A 12,410-nucleotide genomic window follows, 5' to 3' on the forward strand; every position below is an offset into this window, starting at 1 on the left:
ATGTGTACCAACAGAGAATTGGTCAAATAAATTATTTAAAATACTATGTAGCTAAACATTTTTTTAAAAGAATGAGAAAGCTCTCACTGACACAGAAATCACTCTGAGATATATTGAATGAAAAAAGTGTATTCTCCCTTATATACCTAATAAACTAAACTCTGGAAGGATACACAGGAAACCAGTAATAGTGGTTACTAGTGGGGGGCTGAGGATGGTTGGAAACTGGCAGATGGGGGAAAAGGGGTTGGAAGAGACTTTTCATTATAAACTTCTTTATGTTTTTTAATCTAGTTTCCATATTACTAATTCAAAAATTTAAACTAGAATTGTTTTTCATTAAAAAATGTGTATAGGGCTTCCCTGGTGGCACAGTGGTTGAGAGTCCGCCTGCCAACGCAGGGGACAAGGGTTTGTGCCCCGGTCCGGGAAGATCCCACATGCCGCGGAGCGGCTGGGCCCATGAGCCATGGCTGCTGAGCCTGCGCGTCCGTAACCTGTGCCCCGCAACGGGAGAGGCCACAGCAGTGAGAGGCCCGCGTACTGCAAAAAAAAAAAAAAAAAATGTGTATAGTACATCCATACAATTGAATATTATTCAATGATAAAAAGAAATGAACTATCAAGCCAGGAAAAGACATGGAGGGACCTTAAACGCATGTTGCTCAGTGAAAAAAGCCAGTCTGAAAAGGTTACGTACTCTATGACTCCAACTATGTGACATTCTGGAAATGTAAAACTTTAGAGACAGTAAAAAGATGAATTGTTGCCAGTGGTTGGGGGACCGAGGGAAGGATGAATAGACAGAGCACAGAGGATTTTCAGGGCAGTGACACTATTCTGCATAATACTATAATGGTTGATACATGACATCATGCATGTGTCAAAACCCATAAAACTGTACAACACAAAGAGTGAACCCTAATGTAAACTGTGGATTTTGGTTAATAATAATGTATCAATATTGGTTCATCAATTGTAATGAATGTACTGTATTAATGTCACATGTTAATAATGGGAAGCTCTGAGTGAGAGAGAGAGGGAGTATATGGGAACACTCTATAATATCTGCTCAATTTTCTGTAAACTTAAAATTGCTCTAAAAAATAAAGTCTATTAATTTTTTAAAACGTGTGCATACATGTATGTATATACATGTATATACATACATACACACAACATACATATATCCTTTTTTCATCCAGTAAATGCCTTACACACTGAAGGTGTTACAGTGTGTGTAAAGTATTACAGCCACAGCCTTAATGGCCAAGAGCTCAAGCTCAGGAGTGGGCAAATTAGGTTCTGATCCTAGTCCTACCATTTTATAGCTGTGTGGCCTTATTTGTGCAAGTCACCTCTTCGGCCTCAGTTTCGCTGTCTGCAAAATGGAAGAAAAACACAGTCTCCTCCTGGGGCTGTTATGAAGATTCAATAAAGAATGCACGTAAAATGCTTAGCATAGTGTCTGATGTAAAAGAAATGCTCAAAAATGTTAGTTGCCGCTATAACGGTTAAATGATTGTTCACAGAATGACTGATTTGGCACTTCAAGGTTCCAAGGTTACTCCACTGGCAGCATATCAGTAATACCCCCAAAGGCCCCTCAATTCTCAACTCCAACCTAGCCCACTTAGGACACAATCCACACTGTCTGAGCTCCAGCGGGTATACTTCAGCATTCTTTACTTCCAGATGGTGTTTTCCTCCTCGCTGGGCCTTACAAGTTCAGGCCCTGGACCGCCCCCACCCCGCCCCTCCCTAGCCCACCCTACCCGTTCCCACTCGGACCTCGACCCGGCCTCCTCCCCAAACCCTGGCCTAATTCGTGTGCACTTCTTTCCTTCCCCGAAGCTGAAGGAAGCGCCTACCCAGATATTCGTAGTCCGGTAGGGCTAGGCGTTCCGGACTCAGCATCCTTTGACCAGGGTAGCTTCAGAGCTCCAGCTCTCCCGCTTCCGGAAGCCAGGTCGAGGGCTCTCTCTGTTGCCATGGCACCCACGCTGCGGGAGGAGAGGCTAGAGGCGGAGAGGGTGTCACGCAAACAGTCTCCGTATCGCAACGCCAAGCTGGCCACACTAGTTCCGGGAGCTGCCTCTTCGCGGCGGTCATAGTTTCTTTGGCCTCGCTTTCTTGAGGCGTTGGTTTTAGAGGAATTTGAGGTGGAGAGTTCCTTTGAAACCATCATATTTCCCGGTGTCGAAAAATTATTGCCAGCCCTCCATATACCCGCGATTTCTGAATTTCATAACTACTCCTGCATTATACAACTGTTATCCTAAGTCACAATAATAGCTCCCACCCCTAAATTCCCATAAACATTTGCTATCCCATTACCTATTTTTATCTCCTTATTATTTATCATCTTAAATTACTACAAAGTGCTTTCACGTGCGTATATCTTGGCTGCTTCTTGAGGTCAGGGATGTGTCTTTTCTGCCTGTGACAAGTCTGGGCATCCAGAAAGTGCTCATTAAATTCTCTATGACTTCATTGACATTTCCTTTCAAATTCCTCTTTATCTTTATAGCCCCTCCTTCTACTTCTATCCCTTACTATTTGGTACCCTTCCCAAGTGTCTTTTCTTTTCTTTTTTTTTTTTTCTTACAAAGACACTTCACTTCTTGGGGGGATGGGATGCACAAACAAGGACACCTATTGGATTTTTTCCCTTATATCCCTAATTGCTCACTTTTCCTTTAAGAGGGGAGAGTGTTCATTGGTTTTCAAGTTCCCAGATATCTGGATATTTCTCTTTTTGCACCTCTCCACGCCCAACAACGGCTTAGTGGTGTGTACCACTCGTCACAGTTCAAACATAGTAGAAAAGGTCACTCTGTCCTCACTTTTTTAGTTAGCTCTCCCCCCACATGAGGTGAGGTTTTGTGGAAAGAAAGAAAACAAAAATCATTCTATCAAAGGAATGATTGGGAAACCAGTGGACCACCTACACTGGGAGAAAAAGGAAAGAGGAGGTTCTTCTCTTTGTGTTCTGAGTGGTCTATTCTTAGCCTTCTCCAGTAGAAGCTTCAAACCTCCTAATTCTCTGTTTCCCTTAAAATTGTATATGTGTCTCATTTCTAGGCTCCGGTGAGTCACTCTGAGTTTGGATGTGGTAAGGATAAAGGGACAGAGCCGAACTCAGAGCAGCATTTATTATCTTGAGGTAATAAGGTAACTAATTTGGTATTTGATGTGAAGTCCTGCATATCATAAAAAAATATTTGCCTTCTACCTCCACCCTTGCCTCCCACCCCCTCCCCTACCCCATGCACCTTGAGAGTTATGGGAGTTTCATAACTTTCACACCTGTGGCTTTTTACTATATTATTAATAAAGTAATAGGATGGTAATTATTAAGGATTACAATTTCATTTTATTGCCAAGCAACCTGAAGCTATTCTCAGATCATTTCATTTGTCCTCATAAAACTTTCTAATGCACTTCTCCCTTTTCTAAGTAGGGAAACCGAGGAACATGTCAGGAAAATGACTTGTCTAGCATCATCCAGCCAGTCAGTGGGAGAGCTGGAACTGGATCTCAGCGATCTCAACCTCCAGGCTAGTGGTCTGACCGCTAAACCACACAGCCTCTTTTTTTAGGGTTTGTTGGCTTGGGTTTTATTTATTTATTTTTCTTTTTGCTCTGCCCTGCCAGCAACTGGAAGCTCCCAGACAAAAGAAGAGAATTTTGAGTCCAGGCTGAACATTTGACATCCCCTTATTTGTGGGGCATTATCCTGGGACTCGGAGGGTGCTGCTGTTGGGGTCTGTGTGGTGGAGCTGGGAACCAGCCCCAAGAATATAGCTTTGTTTGGGGATTAACCCATTTGTGGTTATAATAATGATAAGTTTCAGCACCAGTGGCGCCCGACTGTTAATGACTCAAAGAAAGCTAAATAAGAACAAGATGTCATCTCTGGAGCAATTTGTAGGTTTTTCCTACAGCTCCATCCCTTCCATAAAAATCCTAAGGGCCCTTATATTTAAAGTCAGTTTTCCACTCAATGTCCTAAACAGTCTATTGAGGAGGAAGACTTAGAAAAGGGCAGGTGGTCGTTAAGCTAAGGCTTCAAGAAGATTTGGGGTTGCACAGAAATAGCAGGTAGCCTTTTTAATGGTGGTGGAATTACTGCTTACATTTTTCTTCTTTATACTTTTCCATATTGTTAAATTTTTTCTATAATAGGCATGCGCTATAACCTGAAGACAAACAAACAATAAATGAGTGGCTTAAAAATCTTTAAAAAATTTTTTAGCAGAAGTGATGACATTCCATATAGTGTTTGTTTTTCCCAAGAAGGAGCCATTACTTTTAGATTTCTCTTCTGCCCTACATTACACAAATAAGATTTGGCAACGGGTCAGTAGTGAAGGAAGTTTTTCAGTGAAACATACACAACATCAGGTCTTAAGAAAAGGGGAAATACACAAGAATTGTTAAAGTCAAGTGTATTTCTGTGACCCTGTTGAATGTAAGAAAAGGAAAACATGTCAGCCTTCAATTTAGATGTGCTTTTCAGGTTCTTAAATTATCATTACATACGTCTGAAATTTTTACCTAAACAATAATCATCCAGATAGACCAGTAAATCAGAAATCAACTCCACAATCCTGAAAATAAGCAAGTATTATGAAATTGGTCAAAACATAGAGAGTGCTTGAGAGGCGACAGTACTACTGCATAAGGAATGGAAACATCAAACTCAAAACAACAGGAAAAATACCCACAAAAGAGGATATGCTGAGACACCAATTTATCAGATTATAATTTCTAATTATAAAGAGAAAATTAATAGACATCTCTGGCTCTGCTGAGGACCTATGAAGAGACTGATAGGGAAGAAAATCCTCCCTGTTATTGAAAACCACAGAAGAGCAAATATAAATGTACCAAATAGTTTTAAACGTCAAGGAAACAATAGAAAGAAAAAATGCAGTATGACTTATTCTTACAAAGCAGGTTCAAGAAACTAGGACAAGCTTTTATCAACTCATCAAGCAGAAAGATGCTAAAGGCGAAGTAGCTACTAAGAAATGCAGGTCATGAAATTCATGCTGAGCTACTAGGCTCTTCTTCAAAGACTTACCTTCCATAAAAGCAAAGCAGAAACTATGTGTGGTGCCACTGTATGAGATTTACATGTTTAGTTTAAAATGCTATTTACAGACCAATCATTTTGGACTGCCACAGGTCAACAGACCAGAGCTTCGGGAGAATTTGCAAGGAAAAATAAATGTTCCCATTTCTTGGGCAGTTAAAGAAAACTAATGCATTTCGAGAGAGTGGTTAAGAGGACATGGCTTAAATTGAACTGGAGCTCAAAGACAATTACAGACTTGTACCTTCTTGTTATTTTATATTTTCAGTGCTGCAAAAAGAGTTGGGAATTACACTTTCATGTAGTGTAAAACGGAGGAGGATTTTCTGATCCTTCTTGGTAGCCCACAAAAATTAGCTGTGCCTTCCTCTGTCCTGGAGCATGCACAGCGATAACTATTTGTGTCATTTTCACTAAGGGAATAGTAGGACAACACGACTCATTTAACATATTAGGTAAAATGGAAAAATTCCTTGAAACCCAAACTAACAAGTTTCACTCAAGAATAAACAGATGGGGGGCTTCCCTGGTGGCGCAGTGGTTAAGAATCCGGCTGCCAATGCAGGGGACACGGGTTCAAGCCCTGGCCTGGGAAGATCCCACATGCCACGGAGCAACTAAGTCCGTGCGCCACAACTACTGAGCCTGTGCTTTAGAGCTCCGCAACAAGAGAAGCCACCGCAATGAGAAGCCCACACACCGTAACAAAAGAGTAGCCCCCGCTCGCCACAACTAGAGAAAGCCTGCACTTAGCAACAAAGATCGACCTGAAAAGCTGTATATTTATAAAGAAATGGAATTTTTAGTTAAAAATCTTCCCACAAAAAGAACTCCAATCTTCAAAAATGTGATTTTGTACTTTTATAAACATTTAAATTTATAAACTAAAATAGAAAACATTATCTAATTTTCCTTTGGAATTCTTCATTGACCCATGGGTTATATAGAAGTGTATTATTCAAAATTTCCATATATTGGGGGATTTTCCAAAGGTGTTTCTGGTTTTTTGTTTGTTTGTTTTTGTGCAGCTTGTGGGATCTTAGTTCCCTGACCAGGGATTGAACCAGGGTCCTTGGCAGTGAAAATGTGGAGTCATAACCACTGGACCACCAGGGAAGTCCCTGATTTCTAGTTTAATTCCACTGTGGTCAGATATACCTGGAGAAAACTTATATGACTTGAATCTTTTTTGCCTTTATTGAGAATTGTTTTATGATCTGGAATATGGACTACCTTAGTAAATATGCCTTAGTAAATGTTCTGGGTGCTCTTTGAAAAGAATGTATACCCTATTGTTGGGTGGAGTGTTCTATAAATGTTAATGTACACAGGTTATGCATGTGGATAAGGACTGGAAATGAAATTGAACCAATATTTTTAAAAGTAGACTTAAAAATATTTATGTCATTAAAAAAAAAACCCAATTTGAATTATCCTACTAGATTCTGAGTTCCTGGAGGTCAGAGACAGTCTTCATTCATCTTTAAGTTTCTAGAATCATACACAGTGCCTGACAGAATACATGCCTGTTAAATAGACGTTTTTCCCCACTTTAGATTAAAAGTTTAGAAAATGAAAGCCATCCAATCCACAGGACTTATGGTTGCCTCACAGGAACCAGTTCATGAAACAAATTTATTAAATAAAAAGGCCAGCAAATGGCAAGGCATCATTGAGAAGGAGATTAAAAATCAATCAGAAAGCATTGGCATCACCTCCTTACACCTAAATACTATGTGTGACAGATCACCATATTAAGAAATACCCAGAAAAAAAAGCAACTAACTCAACAAAAGGCATAGAGAAGATGCTGCAAGTAGACAAGCTAAGGTAACTAGCTCAGGAAGATGAGAGGGAATCTACTTGGAATCATTAAATAAACTTAGGATATGAACTGGATGAACTGGAAGTTCCCAAGCTTTAGACTCTTAGGACAAAAAGCCGCAGTCTATGTGTCTATTTTTTCTCCCCCAAGCCATCCTCTACATTGTTACAAGAGTTTATTGTTCTAAATGTTAAATTTGACCATGTTACTGCCTTACTTTAAAAACATTGTTAACTCACCATTACTGGGATGAATCGAAATTCCTTAACATGCAGACATATATATTCCTTCACAGTTGGGTCCCAACCTACTTTTCCAGCCACTGTGCCATTTATTCTTCCCTACACACTTAATTCTCTAGGTACGCCTTTCTACTCACTATTCCCAAACATACTGAGCTCTTTCACACCCTCTTGCTTTGGGATAAGCTCTTCTCTCTGCCTAGAATGTACCTCTCCCACATTTTCTGCCTAGTAAACTCTTACACATCCTCTAAGACTTTGGCAAAATGGTACCACTTTCAGGAACCCTTATCCAATCTCCTATATAAAACAGGGTAAAGGCTGAGTGAGAACAAGGCAAATGCAAGATGGTAAGCTCTGAGGCTATGACATTGAGCTGGGAGTGGCCATGGAAGGGTCTGGGGAAACAGCATTCTAAAGAGAGGAGACAGCTTGTGCAAAAGTTGTAAGAAATGATAGCATGTTACAGAGCTGAAAGAAAACCAGTGTGGCTAGAGTAGAATGAGTAAGGGGAAAAGTGGTCAAAGAATTAGGCAAAGGCCAGCTCATGAAGGACCTCAAAGGACATGTAAGAAGTACAGCTATTATTCTAAGTGCAGTAGGAATCCATTGGAAGGTTTTAAGCCTGGTAATAACATGACCTGATTTGTTTTTTAGGAAGTCACTGTGGCTGCTGTGTAGAAAGTGAATTATAAAGGGGCATGTGTGAAACAGACCATTTACATAGATGCTTGAGTCATGTTTGTTACTAAATGAGTATTTATTCATTGATCCATTTGTTTATCCACCATTCTAAATTCATCTTTACTACTGAAATAAGCAAGACATACTGACATGTTTGCTGCAAAAGCTCTATTTATACGTGCCAGGTGTGTGACTATCAAGCTTCCAGGAGATTAAAAAAATATATCTAGGAAGTCCCACTTTTCAGGGTGTGTCCCAAGTTATGCCAGGGAACTGAATCAGCCATGGTACCCAGATCCTGGCTCAAATACTACTGCTGAGCTGGAACGTGAAAAGTGTTGGTACTTGAAGTGGTGGTATGGAGGGTTTGCAATTAAAGAAGCACAAAAATGCAAATCAGACTATTCCCTTATACTTTCTTTTTTTTTTTCTTTTTTCCTGGTCTCCAGTAGTAGCCCCCTGAACCTAGATAAAAGCATACCATTGCTAAAAGTTAATTATATTTTTCTATACATCTTTCCTGGCTCAGGGCCTTTGTACATACTGTTCCTTCTGCCTAGAAGACCCACCTCATCCACACTTAGCCTGATGAATCTTACTCAGCATGCTAGTGTTAGTGCCTCTGACAGGCCTTCCCTGAACCCCCAAATCTAAATCAAGTCTATCCTTTCATAGAACCCTGTACTTTTCCTTGAACACCCCTATCATTTGTAGCTTTAAATTCATTTGTGAGATCATTCTTTTAATGCCTCTGTATACTTGTAGCCTCCCCAGCCATCAGAGTGTAAGTTCCAGGGACCCAATATATCTGTTTACTACAGTGTCTGGCACATAATATACCCATAGTAAATACTTACTCCCACTAAGTGAGTTAATATTGGAAATAGGCATCCCTAGGCAGATAGGTATAGGACTCTTTTAGCTCCTTTCCTTTAGCTGTGCTTTCTCTTGTTTCTCTTGTTTTCCATTCTATAGCTTTAAGAACTCCTTCCTCCATTCACACAAGAAAGTGATCCTAGAGATGGAGCAATTCTTTTTTTAAGACTCATGTTCTTAACTTTTTAATCAGGGTCTCTCAACCTCAGCACTATTAACATTTTGGGCTGAATAATTATTTGTTGTGGGGAGGGATGTCTTGCTTATTGTAGGATGTTTAGCAGCATCCATGGCCTCTACTCATTATTTGCCAGTAATACCTACTCCCCAAAATGTCTCTAGGCATTGCCCCATGTCAGCAAAAATCACTCCTGATTAAGAACCACTGTTTTAAAGTGTGGAAATGTCAAACCTTTTACTCTTTTAGAAGAATTATGTTTAGAATTCAGGTTGTTGAATGATGCCTGGGTTGTAAGAGGATTCTACCAACCCAACTGGATCAAAATAGTGCCCATTTCTATCTTGTTTCTGTAGCACCCCCAGGGTATCCTTTGAAAAGGCCATTAGTGATGGTCTAATTCAGGGCAATATTCTGATCTTAGAAATTCAGTCCCCTGGTCTGTCCTTCAAGGATGAGGAAAGGGGTGGTGTTTCTGAGGAAACGAATGTCTCTGAGACACTTCTGGAATTGGCAATCCCCTACAACTTTCCTAGGGGCATGTCCCAGGGGACAATAAAAGGGAGACAAACAGCCCATTCTGGCATGCTTTTCAGGATCTCTCACTCCAAACAAGACAGTCTGAGAGGACTGGTAAAAATAAATATGGCTTAGCACTCCTGGCACAAGAGCAGTTTCTGACAGCCAAGACTTAACTCACCCTAGGGGGTGACCCAGCCAGGGACTATGCATGAAGTTCATTTCTCCCTATTGATATTCCCAGTGACTCACAGCAGCCTGGGATTGCTCTGTGCACCAGAACTGTGCTGAACCATGGAGGAGGAGGACTCGGGATGCACACAGAAAATTCAGTCTCTTGAGCCTGAGTCAGACAGGGACAGCCAGCTTCCCTGTTCCTCCTCAATCCCAGAAAAACAACACAAATCATGCCTTCTGGAAAGGAACCTGTCTTTTGAATACAGAGCGGAAACTGTTTATAAATTCTGAATCCCCTGACATTGAAAGTATGGTGACTGCCTGTTCTGGATTTTTTGGGGCAAATGTATTCATTATACCACATGTCCTTAGTTTTCATTGTGGGAAAAAAAAAATGCTCTCCAGAATCCTAAGGTCTTCCTCAACAGGTCAAAAAGCAAGTCTTCGTAAGCAACGTATATTGAAACCTTGAGACCGACGAAGGCTGCATCAAAACGTTGTGGGGAGGAGGGATTGAGAATCAGCCTCTACTTTTTCACCCTTTTCTCCTTGGATTTTAGGCTAAAATGACATAGGCCTTAAAGGTTGACTTTTTCCTAGCAGTAAGATCAAGTAAGCCAGACCTGACTCGACTGCCGCCTTCAGTCGGCAAAAAGAACTACATACACAGAAAATGCCTCATGGTATTTGTTACCATGGTGACGTTAGTTCAACATTTCATCTGCATAAAAATTTTAGGCAAAACAGAATAGAGAAATACTGGCTAAGAAGCAGTTAACAACGCATTTTTTCCTTGCTATTGCAAAGTTAATGTTAGCTTTGGTCAAAGATGGTAATTTGAAGTGAAAGCCTTTGAAAAATTTCAGACGAGCGAGGATGAAATGGCAACCAATCCATTGGAGAAATCTCCCAATATCCTCTTTGCACTGTAACAAATTACTCTCCCCTCAGCTAACATGGCGCATTTGGGGCTTCCTCATTCTATTTACTAGTGAGAAGAAAGTGGTTTAACAAAATTGAAGATGATCCAAAGCCAGAAACTGTTGGCATACCAGCTTGGAGGGAAAAGCGATATACAGGACTCTAAGGAAGTTGGGGACTTGGACAAAAGTAGCAGGACAAGATTCAACCTAGAAAATGGCAGGTGGTAACAAAATTAATCCATATTATTAATATGCACTGGGGAGAGGCGTAGGCCACAAAGCTAAGACAAGAGAGGAATTTATAACTTTATGTACTAACCCAAAGGTTAAATATTGCTAGAAGGCCCTAGAGACTGAAGCTGGGAGGAGGCTGAGGTCTCTGAGAGAATACAACTGCAAGCGAGGGCTTACTTCCTTACCCCCTTCCTTTCTTGCCAGGATCTTAAAGTCAAAGAAGGTGAAGAGGCTAACTACGCTGATTTACAAAGACAGCCAGGAGGAACTACGTCTGGGCCAATTCTGGACGTCCGAGCGGGGGCGACAGGACCCAGACAACCACCTCAGGAAACGAGTAAACGAAAAGGGGAGGTCGTAGAATTATTTAGCTCTAGAACAACGCTGCCTAGGCGGGGGTGGGGGGAGGGGTGGAGAAAATCTCAGGAAAGGAATTTTGACAGTGAGAACGCTAGTTAAGACACAGCACTCCAGGCCCCCTGATGCCCCTTGTTTGATGTCCATAAAGACCGAGAGGATTATGCATTAGCAAGCCTTGTGTATTCTGAGACATCAATAAAGTCTGGACTTGGGGCCGGTAGGGGGGCCGGGGTCACGTCCAGGCGACTTGGGTCAGCCTGGGTGCACTTCTCTGGCACAGAACTAGAGTGAGCGGGATCCGAGAGTTGCTGCTAGGATAAAACCTTTTCTAAGTTAAGGACTTTAAAGCAGTAGTACTGGGGAGAGTGAAGGGGGGCTCTCTTGAGGGCTAGGAACGTGGGGTCGGCTTGAAGAGGAGCTGGGCCAGCGCTGCAGGCGCCGGCGGCTGGGGTCTGGGGACCGGGGGCGGGGGCCGAGGGCGGAAAGGGGCCGGGCCGGCGCTGGGGGCGGGACCAGGCGTGGTGGCCGTGGCGGGGGCTGCGGCGCTGGGGGCGGGGCAGGGCGGGGCGGGGCGGCCCGGCCCGGGACACCCCCTCCGGATCCACTGGTGGGGCGGCTTCGGCTTCTGCAGCACTGGAGGCGGCAGCGGCCGGAGGGAGACTTGCGGGGCGCGCCCGCCACCGTGGACCGGGACGCTTCCCCTAGGGGACCCTCCGTCGACACCCTCCGCCGCGCCGTCCCGCAGGAGCCGGCGGGACCCCCGGCCGGCAGGGAGCGCCGGCGGCGGCGGCGGCGGCGGCGGCGGCACCATGAGGCGACCGTGGGGCGCGCTGCTGCTTGGCGCCCTGCTCTGCGCACACGGTAAGCGGCGCCGCCGCGCCTACGCCGACCGGCCCAGCGGGAAAGTTTTTCCCTGGGTCCGGCCGCGGCAGGAGTCACCTCCCGAGGGCGGGACGGCGCAGGCTGGGGCCTGGGACCCCTCGCCCTCACTCCAAGCAGGAGCCCAGAGGTTGTGTTCCGGGGAGGGGACCGGGAGCTCCCACAACTCCTCCAGTCCGAGACGGGACAGCGGTGGAGGAGCACTCCGGGCTCGGGTCTGGGCCAGGCTGGGGGGAAGGTCCCAGGCGCTCGCTCGCCTTCCCTCGCTGCTCTTTGAAGAGCTGGGGTGCTTCCCTTTTCAGGTTTAGACAGGGTCTCTGTGTCTTTGGTGCGAATGAATGTGGGCGAAGAAAGGGAGGCGGGGAGGGATGGTCGCTAAACCATAAATTGTAAATAGCCCTCTTTTCAGGGG

At 43.5% G+C, this 12,410-nt stretch overlaps 2 protein-coding genes across 3 annotated transcripts in view; one reads left to right on the forward strand and one right to left on the reverse strand.

The window, feature by feature from the left end:
* The window catches only part of CSTPP1 (centriolar satellite-associated tubulin polyglutamylase complex regulator 1), a 186,485-nt gene extending 184,496 nt beyond the window's left edge, over positions 1 to 1,989 (reverse strand). For both annotated transcript variants that reach the window (XM_060157711.1, XM_060157710.1), the window contains exon 1: positions 1,872 to 1,989. Coding sequence is in view for 1 of the 2 variants with exons in the window: in XM_060157710.1 (XP_060013693.1) it covers positions 1,872 to 1,917 (46 nt within the window). In the remaining variant the exon portion in view is untranslated. The remainder of the gene's footprint in view (positions 1 to 1,871) is intronic.
* A 9,769-nt stretch (positions 1,990 to 11,758) lies between these two features.
* LRP4 (LDL receptor related protein 4) overlaps positions 11,759 to 12,410 on the forward strand; it is a 58,210-nt gene continuing 57,558 nt past the window's right edge. Inside the window, exon 1 of the mRNA XM_060159252.1 lies at positions 11,759 to 11,980. Coding sequence (XP_060015235.1) covers positions 11,929 to 11,980 — 52 coding nt within the window. The 5' untranslated portion in view covers positions 11,759 to 11,928. The remainder of the gene's footprint in view (positions 11,981 to 12,410) is intronic.

Source organism: Lagenorhynchus albirostris, chromosome 9 (assembly GCF_949774975.1).
Source record: "Lagenorhynchus albirostris chromosome 9, mLagAlb1.1, whole genome shotgun sequence".
Classification (NCBI taxonomy): Eukaryota; Metazoa; Chordata; class Mammalia; order Artiodactyla; family Delphinidae; genus Lagenorhynchus; species Lagenorhynchus albirostris.